The sequence below is a fragment of the Cnephaeus nilssonii genome (genome assembly GCF_951640355.1).
Source record: "Cnephaeus nilssonii genome assembly, chromosome: 14".
Lineage (NCBI taxonomy): Eukaryota > Metazoa > Chordata > Mammalia > Chiroptera > Vespertilionidae > Cnephaeus > Cnephaeus nilssonii.
This window is the reverse complement of record NC_137085.1, coordinates 74442176-74467855: the sequence shown is the minus strand read 5'-3', so window position 1 is coordinate 74467855 and position 25680 is coordinate 74442176. Positions and strand designations below refer to the sequence as shown.

The following is a 25680-nucleotide window of genomic DNA, read 5'->3' as shown; positions in this document are numbered from 1 at the left end:
CAATGGCATATTTCACAGACCTAGAATAAAATCTCCAAAAATTCATATGAGATAAAAACAAAACAAAACCTGAATAGCTGCAGCAATCCTGAGAAAGAACAAAGTAGGCAAGATCACAATACCAGATATCAAACTATATTACAAAGCCACTATTGTTAATTTTATTTGTTTGTTTGTTTGTTTGTTTGTTTATTTACTAGAGGCCTGGTCAGTGAAATTCGTGCACTTGTGGGGGGGTCTCCTCAGCCCAGCCTGCACCCTCTCCAATCCGGGACCCCTTGGGGGATGTCTGACTCCCCGGGCTCGGGCCTAAACTGGCAGTCAGACATCCCTCTCACAATCCTGGACCACTGGCTCCTAATCGCTCACTTGCCTGCCTGGTCGCCCCTAACTGCCCCCCCCCCACTGGCCTGATGGCCTCTCACTAGCCCCTCCCCGCCCCCCCGTACTGGCCAGGTCGCCCCCAACTGTCCTCTCCCACCAGCCTGGTCACCCACAACTGCCCCCCTCTTCTGACCTGGTACCCCTAACTGCCCCGGCCCTTTCCCCCCCGCTGGTCTGGTCGCCCCCAACTGCCCCCCCCCTGCTGGCCTGGTCACCCCTCACTGCCCCCCTCCGACCCTCCCGCCGGCCTGGTCGCCCCACGCAGCCTGCTGTTCAGTCGTTTGGTCGTCCCTCACTAACCCTCTTGCCGGCCTGGTCGTAGGCAGCCATCTTGTGAGGGTCAGTTTGCATATTACCTCTTTATTATATAGGATTCCTCACCCAAGGACAGGCTTAGAGAGAGGAAGGGAGGGAGGGGGAGAGAAAGAAACAGAGACATTCATGTGAGAGAGAAACATCGATTGGTTTCCTTCCATTGGTGTCCCAACCAGGGTTTTAACCTGCAATTCAGGTATGTGCCCTGTCCAGGAATGGAACTGGCAAACTTTTGGTGCACAGGACATTGCTCAGCCAACTAAGTAACTCCAGCTGGCCCTAATTTTATTTTAGGCAGAGTATCTTGTACAAATTAAGCACTCAGTAAATAGCCTTTTCTTTTTCTTTTTCCTTGTTCTGTCTACCATTACTATAACTTAAATCAGATTTCTGTAAAGGAAGGAAGGAAGGAAGGAAGGAAGGAAGGAAGGAAGGAAGGAAGGAAGGAAGGAAGGAAGGAAGGAAGGAAAACATTTTATATTACTGGTTGTCAACTTTGGTTCCATCTTACTGTCCCAACATTTGTATTTTCCTGCAGATAATAAGTATTTACTTCTTCCATAGGTTAAATGTACTTTTGATGGCTAGCCTGGAAATTAACCATTGCTTCTAACATTTTCTGTGGTTAAAGCATTCTGAGTTTAAAAGACACAGCAAACTTGTTTTCAAATTTGCTTTTATCTAATGGTTCCTAGGTTACTTCAGTAAAGTTTTTATATTATTATTATTAAATATGTTTTTAGAGAGAGAGGAAGCAAAAGGGAGAGAGAGAAACATTGATCAGCTACGTTCTATATGGGCCCCAACTGGGAATTAAACCCGCAACCTTTTGGTGTATAGGACTCCGCTCCAACCAACTGAGCCACTTGGCCAGGGCCTTATTTTATATCTAATGATGATCTTTTGAACCTGTGGTCCACTTTTTCATAATGATTTAATGACTTTGGACCTGGATTAGTCAGTTCTGGTTAAGGTGGCGGGTGGATACAGGGATCACGTGAGTTAAACAAGGGGAACAGAGGGGAGAGGATCTGGAAACAGTGGGTAATAATCCAGTTTAGCAAACAGCAGTCGAGACTGGGAAACAGAGACTGGAGGACAGAACCAGGTGGACAGCCAGAGTCTTTGTAAACACCCATCCCGGGCAAAACCCTCCCTGAGTGTCTGTGAACGGCTGGGTTGAACAGCAACCAGGCAGCTGTAAAAGAACCAGGCGCCAGGGAGTCTGAGGTGAGGTGCCTTGGAGCCCCAGAGAGGGGGCAGCATCCCTCGGGCTCTGCCCGAGCAAAGGCCCTGTGGTGGAGGCACCTGGCTGCAGTCGTCACATTCATCACAGCTTCCCCTTCACCCTAGTGAGCCTGCCTGACATTTCAGCTGCATGCGCACTTGCTGGTGGTGTTAACCTTGGGGAAGAGTGAGGAGAAATGGCCCTCTGACCATATGTGATATTTGGTTGCAGATCTGTTAAGCTCTGGAGTTTGGATGCCTTCCTGTTTCTGTACTGGTTTGAGATAGCATGGTTTCTTGTCTATAAATAAGGCCTGAGCAGTAGGCCCTCTTCCATCAATAACAAGCAGTGTGATCTGAGTGAGCAGTCAACACCAAGGCCGGAAAGTAGTAGCCTGCCAGCTTTATGTAACTCGGAGTATTTCTAAATAGTGGTTTGTTTTTTCCAGTGTTTAAAAATTAGGAGATTTCACTTTTTTAAATTAAGATTTTTTTTTTGTCTTAAAAAATTGTCTCCACCCGTAAGATAGTATATCCATGTGTACTTTTCCTCCAGGCAGTTCCTCACATCTGTGAGCTGCCTGGCCTTGGGAAATAAGTGTTTGCCACTCCAGGCATCCAATTTCCCTTTACCTAAATTGGGACTCGCTATACAAACCTACTCTATATATATGTGTACTATATATATATGTGTGTGTGTGTGTGTGTGTGTGTGTGTGTACGACATTCATTCACTGGGCAGGGGGTCTTTCAGCCCGGCCTGCGCCCTCTTGCAGTCCAGGACCCCTCAGTGGATGCCCAACTGCCACAGAGGTGGGAGAGGTTCCTGCCACCGCCACTGTGCTCGCCAGCTGTGAGCCCAGCTTCTGGCTGAGCGGCGCTCCTCCTGTGGGAGCGCACTGACTACCAGGGAGCAGCTCCTGCATTGAGCTTCTGCCCCCTGGTGGTCAGTGCGCAGCATAGTGACCAGTCGTTCTGCCATTCAGTCAATTTGCATATTAGCCTTTTATTATATAGGATAGCAATTTGAAAAACTAAAATTGTTGAAAAATAAGACCATCTGACTTTTTCTAAAAATTAATTTAGAATTTTTTTCTTACTAGTATTTGTGCAGAAACTGTGAAAGTGATTTTATCTTATTTACTTATTTTATCATATAAAGCTGTTTATTATATATCTTCCTTCACTGCTCACCATTTTTATGCGGTAGTTGGATCTTTAAGCTTATTTCCAACTTATATTGAATCATGAACATTCTGTGTTATTCTGGAGAGTGGTTTTTTTGTTTTGTTTTGGTTTGGTTTTATTAGAAAAGATCAAGTTCATGGCACAGAAAGACTATGTCATCTGGCTGACGTGAACATATTGTGACATGGAAAATATTGACGTAGATACATTACGTGACATTTCTCATGAACACTATTGGAACATAGTTTACTGGTTTAACATTTGTTGTGGAATTTAAATACTCTGTGTTATTCTTGAGTCAGATAAGATTTGTAATGTTTCAGTAACATAGATTAAGCTTCAAAATGTCTGTATGAGAATAGAAATAAGAAGCCTGTGTCTAAATAATTGTGTTTAGTTTTTAATCGTGTTTTTATTATTTGAGATTGTCGGGTTGTGATCCTTTTGTTTCAGCCACTGCTAATTGGGCCCCTCCCAGGTTGTGAGACTTAGATAAGTACTAAGTAATCCAGGGTCAGAAATTTCACAGGGGTGGGGCAGACAGATGGTAATTTGAAAATGGGGGTGGTGGGAGTCCTAGAAATGGGTTCGGTATTGTTCAGCAGAAAAGATCCTTGTACTGTGACTGAAACGCACTACTGATTTCTTACGTATTCTCTAGCCCAGTATTGCATTCTTATGAGATTGCTTTTTGCTCCTTAGGACAGATTTTTCTTTTTTTCTTTTTCAAATGTTTAAGTTGATTTGAGAGAGAGAGAGAGAGAGAGAGAGAGAGAGAGAGAGAGAGAAAGAAACATTGATTGGTTGCTTCCCATATGCGCCCCAATCAGGGACCCAACCTGCAAGCTGATCACCTTCTGGTGTACAGGATAATGCTCCAACTAACTGAACCACACCGGCCAGAACTGGAGAGATTTCTTGAGAGAGAGAGACAGACAGACAGACACCCAAACAACAATACACTCCTTATCGATGCTTCCTACGCCGTGGGGGCTTCCTGACCTCAACATCTCTGACCTTGTCACATATTTTTATTTATTTACCCACTTTTAATAAACTGAAATGATTACTTCCCTATTATTTGTTGTGCTGCTGTATTACCTGTTGCTGCATTACAAATTATCCCATGACCTAGTGACTGGAACAATAACTAACATTCTCTGAAACAGTTTCTGTGGGGGAGGGAGCCAGAAGGAGGAGCGGAAGGCCTGCTTCTGGATCCCCCTGGGCTGCCGTCATCTGAAGGGCCCACTGCTAAGATGGCCCATTCACGTGCCTGCAAGTTATTGATGGTAATTGGACGAGACCATCCGGTCCTTGTCATGTGATCTGGCCGAGTGCCCTCACGGAATGATAGCTTGCTTTACCTGGGGCTAGAGTGAGGGGTCCGTGAGGAAGCAAGGCAGAAGCCACAGTGCCTTTTATGACCTAGCCTCCAAAGTCACACTTTGCCGTTACTACAGCATCAGTTGCTTAGACAGAGGCGCCCACTCATGGTGGGACCCGTGAGGGTGGAAATGCCAGGAGATGGGCATTACAGGGGCTGTCTTGGAAGCTGGCTACACAGCTGTTTAATGTCCCTCTTGTTCATCATTGGTTGCTTCCTATTTTTGGACATCAGCGTGGAATCAGAGTGGCCATTCCATATACATGGCTTCTCGTGAAACAGACCAAAAGAATCTGAGACGCCACTTAGCTTCCAAATTGTCAGGAACACTGTGATGTTTCATAGAATTGCATTGACTTAGAGTTTACTGATTTGAGAATTTATGTTAATAGGGGAGCCATTTATAGGATTTTTCTTAAGTAACAAATTTAGAATAGTTTCCTTTGGGGGAGGCCTTTTGACTAGGAAAGAAGGTGAATGGGTGTAAAATTTAAAATTATAGATTGTTAGCAAATATTTCTTTGATAGTTGTGTCTTAGTTCTTTGGGGTTGCTATTAACAAAATCCCAGACTGGGACACTTAGAAACAACAGAAATGTACTCCTTACTCTGGAGGCTGGGAGTCAGGTCAGGGGGACGCGTGCTCTGCTGAGGGCTCTCACCTGTGGGAGAGGTGAGGGTCTCTGGAGCCTCTTATAAGCATCAGGCCCATCTCTGAGGGCTGCACACTTAATGGCCAAGTACTTCCCAAAGGCCTCGTGTACTAATACTTAGAATTTCAACATATGAATTGGCAGGGGCACATGACATTCTTACCATAGCATTATGTAAGTAGACTATCTGTTCATATACAGGCATTCCTCAGCTGAATTTTTTTTTTTTCCTTCTTATTCATTTTCTTTGGTTGTATTTCTCCCAACGGGATTTAAAAGCTACATTTTTTAAAGTTCATCACTAGGAATTAGGTTTTGTTTCCTTATAGGAAAAATTGTTACATTATTGTCTTTTTTGAGTTGAACTTGTGTTCCAAGGCTAACCTACAATTATTTAATGTACTAGAGACTATTTTTGTTTTGGAAGTTAGAAGGAAATAATGCCATTGCAGTGTTAGTAAAGAGCGAAACCAAAGAAGTGCATTCTTGAGCAGGAGGAATTATCATTAATCTGGTGCTTAAGGAAAACTTTCTATAATTTGAGAGGTCTTATTAGAAAATCGGAAAGAGGTCTCTGGATTTCATTGAACTAATTTACTTAAATTATGTGTATGTACCAGTATACATACATACATACACACACACACACACCTGAATCAAATCCTATTCTCACCTTCATTGGCCTCAAGGTATCCTTTTATTTGTTTTGTTGTGTTTTTTTGTTTAAGGGTGGTTTCTTTGGAAGGAGTCTGCTAGGAAGTCCAAGTAGAATGAAGAAAAGACTGATGTTATCTAGTAAGTCTTAGAAGAGAAAGGAAGTGTGTTGGAGTAGGGGCTGAATGAAAATTTTTTTATTAAAAGATTTGTGGCCCTGACTGGTTTGGCTCAGTGGATAGAGCATCGGCCTGTGGACTGAAGGGTCCCAGGTTCGATTCCTGTCAAGGGCATGTACTTTGGTTGCGGGCACATCCCCAGTAGGGGGTGTGCAGGAGGCAGCTGGTTGATGTTTGTCTCTCATCGATGTTTCTACATCTACTGGGTGGCATGAATCAAAATTTTTGTTCTACTTTTGTGCCCCTTTCCACCCATCCCCATCCCAGTCCACCCCAACCCCATTCCCCACACACCTCTTTACTGTCACTTTGTGGATGTTTAGGAAGCATGTGCTCTGACCTAGAAAATCTGTTTTTATTTATTTATTTAAATCACTGTAGGTCTTTGTTTGTTTTTAATTTATTTTTAGGGAGGAGAAAGGGAGGGGGAGAAACATCACCCATGTGAGAGCGGAGCATCAGCTGGCTGCCTCCTGCACTCCCCCTACTGGGGCTTCAGCCTGCCACAGGCATGTGTTCTGCCTGGGAATCGAACCGGCAACCTTTCGGCACTCCGGAGGATGCCCAGCCAGCGGAGTCACACTGGCCGGGGCTAGAAAATCTGCTTTTAAATTGCTGTACTTCCTGCCGCAAACAGCTCTTTCGGAAACCTGTTTGTCACGGCTCTTATTGCAACAACAGCAACAAGCTGTGGCAGATTTAAACAAAAGAGGATTCACTGGCAGGGCTGGGTGGCTGGGTCCTTGGGAAGGCCGGGGAACCAGGCTAGAAATGGAACGGAGCTTGGCAGCGACAGCACTGCATCTTCGTTTAGAAGTAAATTGCCCTTTTCTTCTTTTCAAATGTAGGTTATATATTTGGGGAGAACTCCAGAAGAAGCATATTCAATATTAATGTTCGGCGATACATCCTACATTCCTTTCAGGTAAATGTAAGATGATATGGTAGATTCATTTACTCAGGCCCTTGCCAGAAATACCTGGGTGCAGGGGTTTCGGAGAAAGGCGGACCTGGTAAATAGTCTTGCCAGGGCGAGGGCAGGTAACCCGGGGATGAGCTTACTCAGTAGGTACACGACTGGTATCTTGTTGTGGGGCTGCCCTGTGTATTGTAGGGTGTTCAGCAGCACCCTGGCTTCTGCCCACTAGATGCCAGTGACACCTCCGCCCCCACAACAATTGTCAAAGCTAAAAGGTGCGCAGGCGTTGCCCGATGACCCTGGCGTGTGGTGCGGGTTGCTCTGCTGAGAACCACTCCCCTTGATGGAACCGTCAGATGAGGCTCCTGACTTAGGGTACTCAAAGCTACCTCGGAAGAGTTTGGTTCCTGAGGGATTCAGAAATAAATTTTCCCACTAGTTAATTTCTGGGGTAAAAACTAACCCTTTTCTCCTGAGGACACAGCCAGCAGAGATAGTGGGTGAGGCTGCTAACGTGGCATCACTACTAGAAAAACCAGTGGCTGTGCCTCAGAGCTGCTAGATGAGCGATGCCTGTGTGTGAAGGGTGCCGTCCTCACTCTCCTCTCACACCTACTACGTGATTGTACTGAAGATCTCGGGGAAAAACCCTTTTTCTTTAAATTAAATTAAGTTCTGAAAGTTTTTCTACCTGTTTACAAAATATTTGACTTAACTATATAATCTAAATGCTTATATGGTGCTGAATGTGTAGTGAATGTGTGAAATAATTTTACTTGTTGCCTGCTGTATGGATAATCTCAAATATCGCATTATTCTTCCACTCAGAAATCCGTAGGTTTAGGATTGTTGCATAAACCTCAAATGCCCGATTTTGAAGGTGTGGGCTTCCTTTTAAAATGGGAGGCTCTACTCGGTAATCCGCCTTCATTGTGGACGAGCTTCGGGAGGCGTCTCCCTCATGTCAGGCAGCACCCCTCCTTCAGTGACTTTGCAGGACCAGCCACAGACTTGCTCCATGACATAGATCTGTGAGGACAGTCTGCAGTCTGTTACGACGGTGACCTGTTGCACTCCACACTGTATGTTAGTGACTTAGTAAAGCAGAAGAATTACTCTGAACCCAGTGCCACCCCTTCTTCCTAGTGCACGCATCACCTTAAACACTCTGTATTGGAAGGGGTAGAAAGGGGTGATGTTATTTTCTAAACTGGAAAGTGCTTCATTTTTCTTCTCCACCTAAAATATAACGGCAACCATGTGCTTCCTTTAGAAAAAAATGCTTGTATTTTTAGTCCCTGAGTGACAGGCACATCGATAAACAGTGATAATGGTGTTCGGTGGAGTGCTTCTTTATCCTAGCCTTTGAACGTTATATAAATGGAGTCATACAGTGTGCATTTTGGAGAGCTGGGATCTAGCTTTTTAAACGCTACCTGTGAGATTTGTCCATATTGTGGCAGGTATCTGCAGCTCATTCTTTTTCTTCTTACTACGTTCATAATAGAAAGTAATGGAATAGCATTCCATTAACTGACTTTGTCACAATTTATTTACATTGTCCTTTTGATAGGTACTTGGGCTATTTGAGGTGTTGGGCTATTATGAATACAATATCCTGTGAAAGCTGTTATTCCTAAAAACTAGTACTTGACATTGTTTTGCAGTTTCTAAGCAATACTCCATTGATTTGCATCTGATTTTCCAAATTTGTTAAGTGATCAAAGTGCCAAGCCCCCTCTTCCTGCCAAGGTTTGCATCCAGATCCATAGCTGCCATGCTGCTGTTTTGAAGAAGCCTGATTGCTTGGGGGGGGACAGAGGTGTTGATGAAACAGACAAGTGAACAAGGAAAGGTTCTTGTTGGCCATTCAGACAGTGCGACATGTGAGGCAGAACTGAGGCCGAGCCCAGGTGAAAGCTTGCTGGATCATCATTGACTAGAGCAAGGTTTGGCCCACAGTAGGTTCTCCAAAAATAGGCATCGAATGCAAAGACTGAATCAACATGCCTTACCTGGATCGGATAGGAGCTGTCAGTTGGTTAAGAAGATAACATCCTGGCTGAGGAGGAGACGTGACTAAAAACATCAGGATGTCACGTGACAGTTCATCCTATTTCCACTGATAATTTTGATTTTGATTTAGAGGAACTACTTCACTTTCTTAACTAGCTTCTCTTCCTAAAAACATTCCTATTTCATGAAAAATTATTTCTATGAAACAAGTATTTGTGTTGATTTTGTAGTTAGTGATCCTTAAGCTGTACATCACGATCACCTGCCCCACCCCTAGACCTTCTGACCCAGCAGGTCAGGGGAGCCTGAGACTTGATGTTTCTGACAGTTCACGTAGCACTGATGCTGCTGGCCCAGGGACCGCGCTCTGAGAATCGCTGCCACGGGGCATTTTGCTTTTCTCCTTCCCGAATGTTGTCAATGAGCTGTTGGTAAAATGCAGGCCACTTCCAGCTTTAGAAGAGCAGCTTTTAAACTCTGAAGCTTACACAGAGTGGCAGGTATAATAAATGTGCGCAAGCCTCGTGAAGGCCAGCGTGCACACTCCTCAGGAACTCGGGCCAGGCCAGCCAGGAACTCTGACGCTGTGGGAGCTGAGAGGGACGCCCTAACTTTTCCTCAGTGTTAGCTTAATGCTGCTATGACCACCAACATTCTTAAGGTTTGTGTAAGAATTAAACAGTTTAAATGTGCAGTTTGATTTCTCAGGTTAGTAATATTATAACTAAGGCAGGCACTTGCCAGCACCAGTAGCCACCGTTCCACAGAAGGACCGGATGTGCCATGCCGAGAGGCACGGTGGTCTGGCATGTCTAGGATGAGCATAACTAAGTGGATTTTATCTTACTAATTCCCCATTCCCCAGAGGTGCGCTTTGTAACGGCTCCGGGTAGTGAGAAAGGAGAGGGTGGCCGTGGAGGAGCGCCTTGTTTTTCTGGACAAGACCCTCAGGGGTGTGAGAGCCATGCAGTGAGTGTTGCTGAGTGTTGGTGCAGCTCTGGCCGAGTTGACTGCAAACTGACGTTAGCACTTCCCAAGAGCAGAGCGATTCTGCTAAGCGTAGTCGGTGCCGTCATTCCTGGGGTTTTAGTAGTACTGTGTTCTTTAAGGATCAGAGAGAAGTTACCCAGTTAAATTGTTAAAAAGTGTAAAATTGTAAAAGCATAATGAGGGGAGAAAAACGTTTTAGCTTGCACCTAGTATTTCAGATACTACCTTCTTGTTCCTACTTGGATGGAGGTATATACAAGTACACGTGTGCTTACACGCGCACACACACAGAGATACATATATACAGAATAAAAAACCAGTCTTTCCTGGTAACAGGTGGTACTGTATTTTGTGGTATGGAGAGAGAATTCAAATACCTGCCCTCTGGTGGCAGGGGTCCATATTGTTGATGGGTAACTTGAAGCTCAGCCATCAAAGCCCAAGCGGATCCAGAGAGATCTCTCACAGTTTAGGAAGTGGTCCTTATTGATCCCTGTTTATTAAACGGTATCTACTGGAGGAGGTAGAAACGGCAGTGAAATTTGTATCAGTGACTTTTATTTAAAACCCAAACAACAAATTTTCTTCTCTCACCCCACCCCCTGAGACTTGCTCTGAGTGCATGTTTGATTTTAAATTCTAGTCAGCTTTGTGTTGAGTAAATGTACTGCAGAAAATTAACTGAGCTGCGTATTTCACTGCTCTTGGGATTTCAGAGACGCTGCCTATGGGAGCTGCAATTTCTTCATTACCCTTCTGGACTGTTTTCACGCGGTGAAGAAGGTAGGTGACTGCGGACGCCCCCACCGTTGTGCTGGAGAACGGAGCACCGCCCAGGGAAGACAGGTCTTCCCCCCAAAGACCTCCACCCATTTCTCCACGAACATGAGAAGGGCCCCCCCTGGGGAAGTTTGTTCTGAATCTGAAAGCGTCTCTGCATGAGTGGAGAAGCCACTTGAGTAACAGTGGACAATCAGACAGTTAGGTAATTGGGTTCTAAATCCAGACTCTGAGTGTGTTGTGACTTCAGAGAAAAACAGAATGGCAATAGATTTACTGATTCCCAACTTCTCTTGGATTTATGTGTTTGCATAAGATACATAAATAGGATTCCCACCAATCCTATTTACATGTTTATAACAGTGTCGTACACTTGGTTTTGAGTCTTCAAGTAGTCAATTTCCAATTCACAGGATCTGAATAGCGAAAAGTTTGTATACTAATAGCCCATTAGTTAACATATAAAACCAAGTAGGTCACTACTGAAAAGCTACTTTAAAGTAGCGCCTATGTTTTATAACCAGGCTGCTTGCTTTCTCTGGCACCAGGGGATTCCCTGCATATCACATTCCAAAAGAACAGGATCCCCTGGAGTTCGGGGCGCAGCGGACCCCGGTGGTAAACCTCACTCCCTTGGGTGTATCTCTTGGATGTCAGGACAGCACAAGCAACTAGAACTTTAAGTCAGTAGCCTATGAATCAGTAAGCCTTCAGTGACCTCTCGAGTGTTTATGGGACTTGTATTTTCAGAGGCAAAAGGAACCCAGCTTTACTTTCTTGTATGCTGAAACATGGTGGCTTTTGAGAATTTTGACAGAAATGTTGTGGATTAAGATGAGAGGACTAATTAGTATACAAAGTCAGAGATTAATTAGTATACATTTTAATTCTTTTGGGGTTGAGTCCAGCAACTCTGGGACGGGTGCAGGTGACTGAGGCAGCCCCCCCTCCCCCCAGGCCTCAGTTTCAGCAGGTGATGGGCTCTCTCAGGAGAGGAGGCATGGCAGGTCTACATGATCCCTCCTGACTGAGTTACAGCCCATCAGATGGACCCCAGGAAGCTGCTAATGTTGGCAGGTGCACAGTCAGGACCCTGGGCCAACCTTTTCTCATTTCCCACCACCTTTCAAAAAAGAGCAAAAAAACTCTGAAGGCCTGGGAAATGGTCTGTAACAGTGTATAGCTGTCTGTTGTTAATTCTTGCCTTAGTTTTGTTTGTTTTTTTAATACATTTTTATTGATTTTTAGAGAGAGAGGAAAGGAGAGGGATAGAGAGATAGAACATCGATGAGAGAGAAATTTCATGGATCAGCTGCCTCCTGCACGCCCCCTACTGGGGATTGAGCCCGAAACCTGGGAGTCCAACAGGTGACTTTGTTTCTGGGTCGTTGCTCAACCATTGAGCCACAGTGGCCACACTTAGTTTTTTTTTGTTTGTTTGTTTTTGTTTTTAGCCAGATCTAATTAGCAACTGTAAGTCAAAGATTGCACTTTTCACAATATATTTAATTTTATTGAAGTCAACAGCTTCTGATTTTCAATTTAAGCATTTGTTTGTGACTGATTTAGAATATTGTGTGCCTGAAACATTTATAAATGCTATTAGTGCTACTTCTAATGGGATCTCCTTATGAAATTCAAAGAAGAATAGAAATTTCCTGTAAACTGCATTTTATTGCATCATTCTGTTAGGAACATCTCTAGTCCAAATATGACATATATTGAGTATTTTGAATTCAAGGAAATAAAATTCATCATGGGTTTGGTCTTGGAGCTAGCATTTAAATAACTACACTTCATAAAATGAGACCTTTTTGCTTGGTATTGTATCTTCATATTTTTTCATTTATATTTCAGTACTTTAAATTTTGAAAACTGGACTTGTAAAGTCACCCATGTTTTTTGCTGTTTTACATTTTTTTAAATTACATTTATTGGGGTAACATTAGTTAACAAGATTACCTTGTTGATCAAGAATTCTAGCGTACATACTGTCTGGCTCAGAGAATACTTCTCTGAGGCGGCCAGCTCACCCTTGCCTCAGAGTATAGATCCTTTGCTCATTTCACATAGCATGCTCTGCCCGCTGCAACCCAGAATGGAAAACTTAAGTGTGGTTTTTTTGTTGTTGTTTTTTTAATTGAAAGAAGACATTTTGAATTTTGAATTTTAGTGTTTGATCTCTGGGCTGTAGAGGAAATATTAATCTCTTAACCCAAGAGGAATTTGAAAGTGAAAATGTAATTTTTGCTCTATATAAAATGAGCATAAATAGTAGTTATATTTGAAATGGCAAAAGCCACATATCCTAGGATGAATAGGTTCATGGTTGAATTTCTTGAGAAATACAACCTCTAAATGTTGGGATGCCTAAAGCTCAGTCCTGTAACTTCTTTAGCTAAACTTTGTTTTTAGGAATATGCATATAATTAAAATGAAAATGTAAGTTATAAGTAAATTAAAAAAAAATGTTTTTGAAGTGTGTGGGATTCATTTGTGATAAACTAACCTTTCTTTCCTCTATTATTGTTTGGGGGCTATTGAGTTCGTGCATTATATTTGAAGCCTGAGTCGTGTAGATCTAATCAGAGGGATTACTTTGAAGGATTGATTTTTTTTTAGCTCTGCACAGATAGGATAAGATAAAATATCAAATCTCAAAGTAAATATTGATGTACTAGTAACTAGTTAGAACTAGTTGGGAGCCTTTATAAGACATATTCCACCTCTTTAGAAAACTATTCAGTGCAACATAATCTGAATATGATAATGGTTTTTGGAGGGTGCCTCCTGATATTAGGAAATTGGATTGGAAATCATTTCTTATTTGCATCTTTGTTCTTAAAAGCTTTCCTTTGGATTTTAGGCAATGCAGTATGGCTTCTTTAATTTCAACTCATTCAGACTTGATGAATATGAACACTATGAAGTAAGTTTTCAAGTACATTGATTTTAATTCTGTTACTTATGTCTTCCTTACCGAAGTATCACTGTTTTTAAAAACACTGAACAGTGGGGGTGTATGTAGAGTATGAAAGAGTCCCGCGTGATCCTCGCACGCAGCCCAGTTCCTCCTGGGCATCTGCCCTCGGTGCTCCCTCCTTCCAGAGGGAAGGCCGTGCTCCGCGCTGTTTCCTTAGGTTCAGTTTAAACGTTTTTAGTAATGATGACTTTCATCTGGTGCCTAAATGAGACCATGTTTGTAAAACCCTTAGCACAGAATCTGATGAGATGAATAGATAGTGATGATGCATCTAACTAACCTCTGGAGAATATATTTTATCATTACCGTTTGCATGAAGTCAGGACACTTCTGCTTGTGAATTTCACAAAGTAAACACATATGGCTTAAATAAAAAAGGGAAGATTTATTGATTTTCATACGTAAAAAGGCCAGGAGCAAGTGTACCATCACGCATGACCAGATTCAGGTACTCACTCTCTCACCAGAAACTGTGCTGAAGGAGGCGCTGTGTCCCGGGCTGGCCCTCAGGAGTGGTAATGATAGCCACCAGCCACTGTGGCTCTCCTGGTTGCCAAACTCACCCAAAAAGTACCCAGGCTCCAGCAGGAGACCGAAGAGATCCTCTCCTTGGCCTGGCTTAGATCATATCCCTAGCTCTCAACCAGGCATATTCCCAGCAAGGGAGGGGGTAGGTAAGGGAGCATACTCAACTCCCCCAGGAGCTGGAGTGCTGGGCCAGCCCTATCAACCACACAGACCAAAAAAGGAAGAGAGTCCAGGTGGGCAAAACCACAGGTGTCCTCTATACTTTAATGCAGTGTATTTCTTTTAAAGAAAAGTGACTTGATTCTACTGTTTATCCCACCTTCCAAATAGATAACGAGTAAGATGCTGAAGGTCCTTTTCAGCCAAGAATGCTGTGGGGTCTTATCTTCTTATCTTACTACTAGAGGCCTGGTGCACGAAAATTCTTGCACTGCGGGGGTGGGGGGGAGGTCACTCAGCCCGCCCTGCCCCTTCTCACAGTCTGGGAGCCCTCAGGGGATGTCCTACGGGGAGCGGGCCTAAGCTGCAGTCTGGCCTCCCTCTGCAGGAGGCGACCAGGCTGATCAGGGGAAGGCACCGCCCCCATCACCCCGCTGCTGCTGCCACTGCCTGCCGCCACGGCTGTGAGGCCTGAGCCCCAGGCTTCGCAGCCGCTGGGGCTCAGGCCTCACAGCCGCCGGGGCTCATGGCTGCCTGAGTCCACGGCTGCGGTGCGTCCCGGGCCTCGCAGCTGCTGTGGCTTTGTCAGGATGGACGTCTGGAAGGCGTCTGCCCTAACTAGCGTATTACCCTTTTATTAGTAGAGATAGTTATCTGGAGCAGACATTGTCACTGATAATCAGTGATTTCAGACAGCATTTTATGCAGCAATATCTTGAATCCTCACATAACTATTCTTTAACAGTTAATTTCTAATTATTTTAAGCTCTTAGGTATAACTGAACTGTTTTATTGATGAGTAGGGTTAGTAGTTATGATCAGTCATTACAGAGATACACCCAAAATGTAAAAGCAAAATGTGCGATTCTTTAGGGCACACCCTGTCTTTATTCTCTGTTAGGGCAATACATTTCTAAAGTACAATATGTATTTCATTACCACATTACACTATCGACTGCAACTTAATTATTACACTCTTCTGGTGCTTGTCCTTATAAAATTAAACAGTTAAAATAAAATATCTTTCCTAGGTAAGCAGAACTCCTAAACCAGCACTCGGTGTTCCTTCCATGCGCACAGCGATGCCGCCGTGTGCCCCTCGGGAGTGACACGGCACTCGTTGGCTTCTCTCACTAACGCAGAAATGCCGGTGCTGGCAGGGAGCAGGGTCACCACAGTGTGTTTACTTTCAGTGAAATTGCTTTGAGACACGGGGACTCTTCGGGCAGCTACAGACAAGAGCTCACAGACTGGTTTTGTTCGGTCTCCACAGTGTATTTAGAAATGTTGGGTTAGTGTTTTGTTGATTCCTTGATCCTTGATCCCTCTCTCTCTCCTCCCCTCTTTTCACCTACGATTCAATGAAATCTAACTGCAGGTTTCTTATTAAAAACTTTCTGTTTTCACTTGAAAATCAGAATACACGAGCAACACTTTCCTCGTTCCCATTTAGACCTGTTAGCATGGGACACGGGCTCACCAATTCTTCTCCGTGATAATTAAGTAACTTGGTTTTAGGTTATGGGCCTGTGGCCTGTGATGTCTAAGCAGCTCAGTCTATTTCTTACTTAGTCTTCGATACACATATACACACCCAGCAAAGCTAACTGATCTTATTTTTATCATTAGTTTTCTTCTGCACTCTCAAGTGTCTCCTACTTCCTGCTCAAGTCTTTGTGTAACCATTTTTATTGTTATTTAATTTGAATTCTATTTATTTTATAATAATTGTTATGGAAAGGACTTAATAACAGGAGTAAAGTGTTTTAAAGTTCAGGTTTTTTCTAGAGACCTATAGTGATCTTAGTATACTTACAATTTCAAATTTCCTGGTGGTTTAGTAAAATATTTTCAGCGACCTTCTTATTAAATAGCTAGCAACATGATGCAAAGACATGTTTCTACAAATAAAAAGTAAACATCGGAAGTCCCAGAGCCTGAATAGCTACTTTTTTCTTCTTTGCTCAGTGAGTCAAGATTGCTCATATTGGAAGCCAGTTAGTCATTTAGGAAAATGGGAGTTTCCAGATCACTCCTAATGGAAAAGTTTACTTTTATATTAATTAGTAGCAGCTATATGAGAATTTACTTGGATAAGATAACCGAAGTACTTAGGTATATTTTAGATAGCAGCAGTCAATTGTTTTCTGAAGGCTGACTATCCAAGCAAAGAAACACTTAAAAGAAAGTGATTAGGACCAGAAAAAGTCAACTGACTCTTCCCTGGAATATTTAGAGCAGGCTCAAATTTAGTGTCCTGCTTCATCATTTATAAACAGCGTTTCTGCTAAAGCAAATGGATCTGAAGTTCAGCAGGCACTCAATATTGAGAAGGGGTGTGGAGAGGAGATTAAGTCTAAAAATGAATCATGCTGGTCTCTTCGCAGAAAGCTGAAAATGGAGATTTAAATTGGATAATACCAGGCCGATTTATTGCCTTCTGTGGACCTCATTCAAGAACCAGACTTGAAAGTGGTATGCAAAAATATGGGACCCGGGTAGTTTTCTTATTAAAAGTATCGCCCCCCCCCCCTTTTTTTTTTAAGAGGCCTAAGAGTTCAACTAAGGTACTTGATCATTTCAGTACATTATTCTGCCTGGATTTAACTTTATTTAATTTATTTTTTTACACTTATACTCAAAGTAGAGGCCCGGGCAAAGGGGGTGGGGTGGGGATGGGGGGGAGGGTTGTCCCTCAGCCCAGCCTGTACCCTCTCGTAATCTAGAACATCCCTCTCACAATTTGGGACCGCTGGCTCCTAACCACTCACCTGCCTGCCTGCCTGACCACCCCTAACTGCTCGCCTACCTGCCTGCCTGATCGCCCCAACCGCTCGCCTGCCTGCCTGATCGCCCCTAACTGCTCACCTGCCTGTCTGCCTGATCTCCCCTAACTGCCTCTGCCTCCACCACCGCTGCAGTGGCTTTGTCCAGAAGGACATCTGTTTATCCTGTCTAATTAGCATATTATGCTTTTATTATTATAGATTGGTATTCAATGCCCAGTCTAGACACTATTAGCACACTATGTGTGTAATTCCACACAATTACAGATGAAATTGTTATCATTGTTTTCTTTCTGCATTTTACAACGTTTGGTAATTTCTTTATGTAGGTTACTACCAACATTCTCCTGAGGCTTACATTCCCTATTTTAAGAATCACAACGTTACTACCATTATCCGTCTGAATAAAAGGATGTATAATGCCAAACAATTTACGAATGCTGGTTTCGATCACTATGATCTTTTCTTTGCGGATGGCAGCACTCCTACTGATGCGATCGTCAAAGAATTTCTGGATATTTGTGAAAGTGCCGAGGGTGCCATTGCAGTACATTGTAAAGGTATGTCTGTAGGGTTGGTTAAAGAGTTGTGGGCATGCATGTATAGATGTGTGAGTATATTTGTGTATATACCATGGTTATTTAGATGATGTGCTAGGACACACGAAGCTGCTTTTGTGGTTACAGAAGGCATTTTTTCTATTTTAACTTGCTTGTTTTTAGATTTTTTTTTTATTGATTTCACAGGGAGGAAGGAGAGGAAAAAAGAGATAAAATTGATGATAGAAAAACATCAATTAGCTGCATCCTGTATGCCCCCTACTGGAAACCGAGCCCAAAGCCCGGGCATGTGCCCTGGCATGAAATGGAACCCACCAGCTTTTGGTGTCTGGGAGGGTGCTCAACCAACTGAGTCACATTGGCCGGGCATAAGTTGCTTTTTTCTTAAACCCACTTTATTGTGGTTTTACTGACATAAAAAAACTCTACATATAAAGAATGCTTTAAAACCCTAATTTCATATGAAAAGTATAACAAGTTAAATTGTGTTCATAGGTAACCCTACAAAGGCTTATCACATGGAAATGTATTCACTTATTCATCACATATCTGCTTCGTGCCTGCTGTTCAGTAGGCTCTTAGGGTATGTCAAGGAGCAGAGCAGACAGATTGTTTGAAGAAATAATCGCTGAAAGCTTCCCAAATTTGAAGAAATACATGAATGTAAACACCAAAGAAACTCAGGGAGCCCCAAGCAAGATAAACTCTGAGACCCACACCCAGATGCATTATTATCAATCTAAAGTCAGAGGCAAAGAGAATCTTGGAAACAGTAAAACAAAATCAACTTATCACATTCAAGGGACCCCAGTAAGATGTCAATAGATTTCTCATCAGAAGGTTTATCTATAGGGTGTCCCAAAAAATGTATATGCACTTTGAATGATTATAAAGTCAGTTTTTATTAACATACAGTTCATTTTCAAAATTTAAAAGAAGCTACAGAATGAATATTATTTTTTGTCAACCCCTGTTTTCAAACTGATGACTATTCTGATCCAGGCACTGCTAATATTGCGAAACAATGGAATCGCAAACATCAAGAATCATTTTGTTCAGTATTTGTGTGACCTTGATTCGTCAACTGTTTTTGGTTTTGTAACATAAACTTTATATTTTATGTATCCTCATAAAAAAGCCTAGTGGATAATTTTTCTTTGTTCAAATCTTAGTCTGGCCTCACCCATTATTTCAAATCAGTTAAACCTAAAAAGGAATGAAAATGAAGTGAGTTATCAGCTGTTAAAGTGTCCATACATTTTTGGGGGAAATAGGGTATACACACTGTGAATAATTATAAAGGCAGTGTTTGTACTTCAACTGTGTTTTCCATCTTCCAGTAGCATTTTAGGATGAAATTCCTTTGTTCAGAGCTTACCTGGCTGAAAAGAAACATCAGCTGAGCTTAGCTGTTAAAGTGTGTGTGTACATGCTTTAGGACACTTGGTAGTCAAAGTGCTGAAGGGAAAAAAGAGTCAACCGCAAATCCTGCATCTGGCTTAACCTTTTCTCAAAAATGGGGTGAAATTAAGACATTCCCAGATAACTAAAAGGTGAGGGAGTTTGCTACCACTGGACTTCCCGTGTAAGGAAAGCTGAAGGTTGAACGGAAGGACACTAGCTAGTCACCAGAAGCTATCTGAGAAATACAGATCTTTGCTCAGAGTAAATACACTGGACACTTATAAAGGCTGTTACTACTGTTACTTAAGCTATAAACTCTCTAATCAAAAGATGAGATTGGAAGAATGGCTTTTAAAAATAAAAGAGATTCATTTTAGATCCAAAGACACAAATAGATTGAAAGTGAAAGGATGGGCAAAGGTACTTCATATAAATAGCAACCAAAAGAGAGCAAAGGTGATTATACTGATATCAGACAAAGTAGACTTTAATGAAAGGTTATGAGTCAAAAGGGGGCATTATCGTATCTAATAAAAGAGTAATATGCAAATTGACTGTCACTCCAACACAAAAGATGGCTGCCCCCATGTGGACACAAAATGGTCACCACAAGATGGCCGGCAGGGGAGGGCAGTTGGGGGGGACCAGGCCTGCAGGGGAGGGCAGTTAGGGGTGACCAGGCCGGCAAGGGAGGGCAGTTAGGGGCAATCTGGCTGGCAGGAGAGCAGTTAGGCGTCAATCAGGCTGGCAGGGGAGTGGTTAGGGGGTGATCAGACTGGCAGGCAGAAGCGGTTAGGGGCAATCAGGCAGACAGGCAGGCGAGCGGTTGGGAGCCAGCAGTCCTGGATTGTGAGAGGGATATCCAACTGCCTGTTTAGGCCTGGACATTCCTTGAGGGGTCCCAGATTGGAGAGGGTGCAGGCTGGGCTGAGGGACAATACCCCTCCCCCCCCGTGCACAAATTTCATGCACCGGACCTCTAGTCTACACTAATAAAAGAGAAACATGCAAATTGACCGTCCCTCCGCTTTGCCCACCAGCCAATCAGGAGTGAGTATGCAAATTAACCCAACAAAGATGGCAGCAGCCTCGGAGCTAGAGTGAGCAGGAGGCCTGGGTTGCCCCTGGCGACAGAGGAAGCCAAGCTTCCCGATCGCCCTGCCTCCGCTCAAGGAGTGGCTAAAAAAAAAAAAAAAGGGAGTGGCTGGGGGCCTGGGTCGCTGGGGGGTGTGGCCAGCCTAAAAATGGCCCTTACCCCCTTACCCAGGCTGGCCACGCCCCCATGGAGTAAGAGTCCCCGCTGGGGGTCTTGACCAGCCTACAAACAGCCATAGGTCCCTCACCCAGTCTGGCCACGGCCTCCCAGCAGGGACCCTCACCCCATGAGTGCGTGGTTGGCCTACAAACCACCACAGGTCCCTCGCCCAGGCTGCCCCATGCCCCAAGGGAACCCCCACCCTGATCCAGGGCACCCTTCAGGACAAACCAGCCGGCCCTCACCCGTGCACCAGGCCTCTATCTATACTAATAAAAGGGTAATATGCTAATTAGACTGGGAGACCTTCCAGGAGACCGTCCGGACGTTCTGGACAAAGCCATGGTGGCAGGGACGAGGTAGAGGCGGTTAGAGGCCAAGAGGGGAGTGCAGTTGTGGGTGATCAGGCTGGTGGGGGGGGTCGTTGGGGGTGATCAGGCCGGTGGGGCGAGGGGCAGTTGGGGCTGAGCAGATCAGCAGGGGGTCCTGTTGGGGTCAAGCAGGCCGTCAGTGGGGGTCAGTTGGGGGTGATCAGGACAGCGTGGGGGGGCAGTTTGGAGTGAGCAGGCCGGCAGCAGGGGGCAGTTGGGGGCGAGCAGGCTGGCGGGGGGGGCAGTTGGGGGCTAGCACACTGGCACGGGGGACAGTTGGGGGTGATCAGGCTGGCAGGGAGGCATTTGAGGGCGAGCAGGCTGGTGGCGGGGGGTGGGCAGTTGGGGGCTGGCAGGCAGGCAGGTGAGCAGTTAGGAGCCAGCAGTCCTGGATTGTGAGAGGGATGTCCGACTGCCGGTTTAGGCCCGATCCCTGTAAACTGGCAGTAGGACATCCTTTGAGCGGTCCCAGATTGGAGAGGGTGCAGGCTGAGCTGAGGGACATCCCCCCCTCCCCCGCATGAATTTCATGCACTAGGCCACTAGTATATTAACCCTTTGCACTCGCTTGCTTTTTTCTCGATTCCTTTATTCTAATGCTAACCGTGTTGAGTCACACTCGACATCCGAGTGCAAAAGGTTAATAAAGATTAAATATGGTAAGGAGGTATAACACGTATAAACATTTTACATGTCTAATAGACCTTCAGAATATGGGAAAGAAAATTGGACAGAATTGAAGGGGAAAATAAACAATTGTCCAAAAATAGTTGGAAATTTTCAATATCCCACTTTCAATAATGGGTAGAGAAACCAGACAGAAGAAATGCAGGAATTGACCACCACAATAAACCAGCTACATTACAGAGCACCCTGCCCACCAACGGAATGCACTGTTGTCTCAAGTGCACAAGGGACATTTATGATGACTGATCACATTTTTATTTTAAACACATATTTTTATCGATTTCAGAGAGGAAGGGAGAGGGAGAGAGAGGTAGAAACATCAATGAGAGAGAATCATTGATTGGCTGCCTCCTGCACACCCCCTATTGGGGATCAAGCCCGCAACCCAGGCATGTGCCCTTGACCTGAATTGAACCTGGGACTCTTCCTTCCACAGGCTGACGCTCTATCCACTGAGCCAAACCAGCTAGGGCAATAATAGCTTGTTAAATGTCCTTTTAAAATGTTATTTGAGACCAAAATAATCTTGTCACTACCACGTGAGTAATATATATAGTTTTCCCTTAGCTGTGTAAGAGTTGGGTGGATTTTCCTCCCTTTGGCTTTGGGAAGTTATTCTTTTCCCTTTTTTAAATCAAATTTATTGGGGTGACATTGGTTAATATGATCATAGAGGTTTCAGGTTTGGGTTCCTATATTACAAGATCTGTGTACTGCACTGTGTGCCCATCATCCGAAGCCAAATGAGAAGTGTGCTGTCTGGCTCCATTATCGATTCCGCAGGTCCACACGGGAGGCAGGCCCGCCTCCTTGGCTCTGGTGGTGGCCTTGTCCCTGAAGTCATGGGTCCTGGTAGCCTGGTCCATGCCCCTGGCCTGGGTGGTGGCAGCCGTGCAGACCTCTGTGTCTTTATTTCTGGCTTCTGGAGATTACATCCATGGGTAATGTCTTTATGGAGTTGCCTGTTCAACCACACCATTGGTGGTGTCTTCAGAACATGTGTGCTTGCTTTTTGCTGTATGGATAGGCCTAGAATTTTCAAAATGTTTAGTTTCTGGTTCCTTTTTGTTTAAAAAGTTCTTAGATTCATCTCCCTCTGCTCGTAGTTTACATGTTAGTAAGGAGATCCCAGGCTGCACCTTCAACCCTTCGCTCACGGATGATCTCCTTTGCTAAATATGCAAGGTCGCTGCTCACAAGTTTTGCTTTCCATAAGGCCTGCAAGCACAATGCAGCCAGGATTTTGGCCTCTTTCTAACAAGGATGGCCTTTCTTCTATTTTCCAATAACATGGTCTTCATTTCCACCTGTGTCTGCTCCAGAATCCGTGCATATTCCTGCTGACAGCTCCTTCAAGGCAGTCTAGGTGTTTTCTTACAGGAGCCTTGTAACTCCTGCAGCCTTTAAATTCCAGAGCCAAAGCCACTTTCGCATTTTTACGTATTGTTATTGTTATGGTACCAAAATCTGTATTAATGAGGGTTTTCCAGAGAAACAACCAATAGGATATGTATGATACATAGAAGGAGATCTATGATAAGGAATTGGCTCACACACTAGGGTGGGCTGGCAGGCTGGAGACCCAGAGGAGCCAGTGGGCATGAAGTCTGGAGGCGGTCTGCTAGAGAGCCCCTCCTAGCTTGGGGAGGCCAGTCTTTTGTTCTGTTCATACCTTCAGCTGACTGAATGAGGCCCACCCACATGGAGGATAATCCACCTACGCCAAAGTCCACTATTCTCACCCAAATACACCTGCCAGGTTGACACATAAAATTATCATCACAGGATGAAATAGAGTTTAGGCGAGAGTAAAGGAGGATAGCAGGAATAGAGTTTTAAAAAATTCATGTGAAAATGAGTAGAAAAGTACAGTAGAAACACTGGTGAATGAAGGGGAAAGCTTTGCAAGATTTTAAGCCTGTGTTTTTGGGAATATGATTTTGTCATTAAGAGAAAACTGGGTAGAAGCACTGGACTTCTTGAGAGTTGTCACTTAGACAGTGATTTTCATTCCTGGCTATGTGTAGAATCATTTGGGGGGTTTTAGAAATCTGTCCAGGCGGCATTGCGTGACAATTAAATCAGCTCTCTGGAGGTGTTTTTAGACCTCTCCAGGTGATTGCAGTGTGCAGCCGAACTTGAGGACCAGTGTTTAGGGAGGCAGACCCACCCCTCGCAACAGAATGCTGGAGTTCAGGAGACCAGGTCTGATTGGCTTGTTTCCCGTCCTAGCTGGCCTTGGACGAACGGGCACCCTGATAGCCTGCTACATCATGAAGCATTACAGGATGACCGCGGCCGAGGCCATCGCCTGGATCCGAATCTGCAGGCCTGGCTCCGTGATTGGGCCGCAGCAACAGTTCTTGGTGGCGTAAGTAGTTGGAAAGCTCTGATGATGCCCAGGGAACGCTTGGGTCTGGATACTGATTGGAAGTAGACTTCTTAGTCTCCTTAACGACAGGTGGTCTAGGAGGAGGAAGTTGTTCATTTGTCACTTTCTCGAAAGGTGTATTTTGATGCTATTTAAATGCTCTGACAGGAAACAGTCAAGTCTCTGGTTGGAAGGAGACTATTTCCGTCGGAAGTTAAGGGGTCAGGAGAATGGCAGACACAAAGCCGCTGTCTCAAAGCTCCTCTTGGCTGTGGATGACATTTCACTCCATGGGGTCGAGAAACACAAGCAAGAACCTGAACTGGTAATCGAACCATCCTCGTCACTCTGTTGCTATTGCTTTAAATGCTGGTGAGAACCTTTTAGGGCACGGAGGAAACTGCAGATCAAAGTAATAAAGCACATTTTGAGGGATTATTGTCACACATTTTTTATACTTAGAGTCCTCTCTAGGAACTTTTTGCTCAAAATAGTTAGAACAAGGTTATGTGTGCATGACACTGGAGTTCTTACACACTGGGCACTGGTGGGAGGGGATGTGAAGGAAGCACTGTAGCTGGCCCTAGTGACCCCCCTTCCCGACACCTTGCCCATTTGTGACAGCTGACCTAGGGGACCGGTCGTTCTCAAGTGGGGGACTTTAGAGAACCAAGAGTTTAGGGGTAGCTGCGCTGTATTAAGTGATGGTAAGTAGATGGTGAAATTTAAAAAGGCATGCTTTCAATATTGAAAACCCATTATGCTCTTCACTGTCAGTGTTTTATAGCAGGAGCGCTGTTAGCTTCTGTGTCTGTGGACGTGAAGGTTGGGTGTCGTGCAGCGTGACCTATAGCTTTATTTCAAAAGCAGCAGCTATTGTAGAGTTCAGCGGAAGCTGGCGTGCATGCCCCGGGGATAAGCGTAGCTGCTCTGCTTTGCTGCGTGAGCCAGCGCTGCCTGGGTCGTTGGCTCAGTGTGTTTTTACTTGTACAGTACAGCGATGACGACGAAAGCTACAGCGTGACGCAAGGAGATAGACTCCGGGCCCTGAAAAGCAGAAGACAGTCAAAAACGAGTGCTGTGCCCCTCACGTGAGTCCGGGCTCCTTGCGGGGGCTGATGTTCTTGCGTGCGTGTCTGAGGCCCTTCGTGAACATATGTCCTTACATTTCCTCCATAGTTGCATGTCCCTTGGGCCACTTTGAAATGATTCTAAGTTATTTTAAATCGAGTTATTTTAAATAGCCTACGAAGCTCCAGGCTGTCCTCTGTTTATCTCCGTCTCCATCCTAACCCTCTAGCCCGTGTATAGGAAGGCGTTTAGGAACGCTTTTCCTCTGGAATAATCTGGATATCCTCAGGGGTGTCACACCAGGTGTAAGCCACAGAACAATAGAATTGTCCATAATTATTAAAAATGGTGAATATCTTTAGACTCACTACTATGTTGCAGGCAATCTCTTTTAATATGGTAGAATTTAATCAGTGGTGACATGGTGGCTTAATGTCATATTACTTTAGGGCAACAATAGATTAAGCTATATGTTTTATTTAACTTTTTTGTTTGAGGAATTATATTCAAGTTTCAGAAGGTTTAGCATGGTGATAGGAAGTATTAGAGTCAGTGAGTGTGTGTTTGTCCACTTGTTGCTTGTGTAAGCGGTAGTTAGGATAAAATTTCACAGAGCATCAAGTATGGTTTTAAAAAAAATAGAATAAAAAACTTAGCATCATACTTTTTTCCTAGGGTATTCTCTTTTTTTTTTTTTTTTTTAATCAACTGAAGATAGGTTTATTTATTGATTCTAGAGAGAGAGGAAAGGAGGGAGGGGAGAGAGAGAGAGGGAGAAACATCAATGTGAGAGAGAAACATTGATTGGTTGCC

The 25680-nt window shown here is 44.2% G+C and overlaps 1 protein-coding gene across 11 annotated transcripts in view; it reads left to right on the top strand.

Annotated features, from left to right (window-relative positions):
* CDC14B (cell division cycle 14B) overlaps positions 1-25680 on the top strand; it is a gene marked incomplete at its 5' end in the record, with an annotated part of 123692 nt that overhangs the window by 82451 nt on the left and 15561 nt on the right. For all 11 annotated transcript variants that reach the window (XM_079790110.1, XM_079790104.1, XM_079790111.1 and 8 more), the window contains 8 exons: positions 6836-6912; positions 10629-10695; positions 13559-13621; positions 16750-16837; positions 17478-17708; positions 23658-23796; positions 23965-24121; positions 24790-24887. In XM_079790110.1, coding sequence (XP_079646236.1) covers positions 6836-6912; positions 10629-10695; positions 13559-13621; positions 16750-16837; positions 17478-17708; positions 23658-23796; positions 23965-24121; positions 24790-24887 — 920 coding nt within the window. The remainder of the gene's footprint in view (positions 1-6835; positions 6913-10628; positions 10696-13558; positions 13622-16749; positions 16838-17477; positions 17709-23657; positions 23797-23964; positions 24122-24789; positions 24888-25680) is intronic.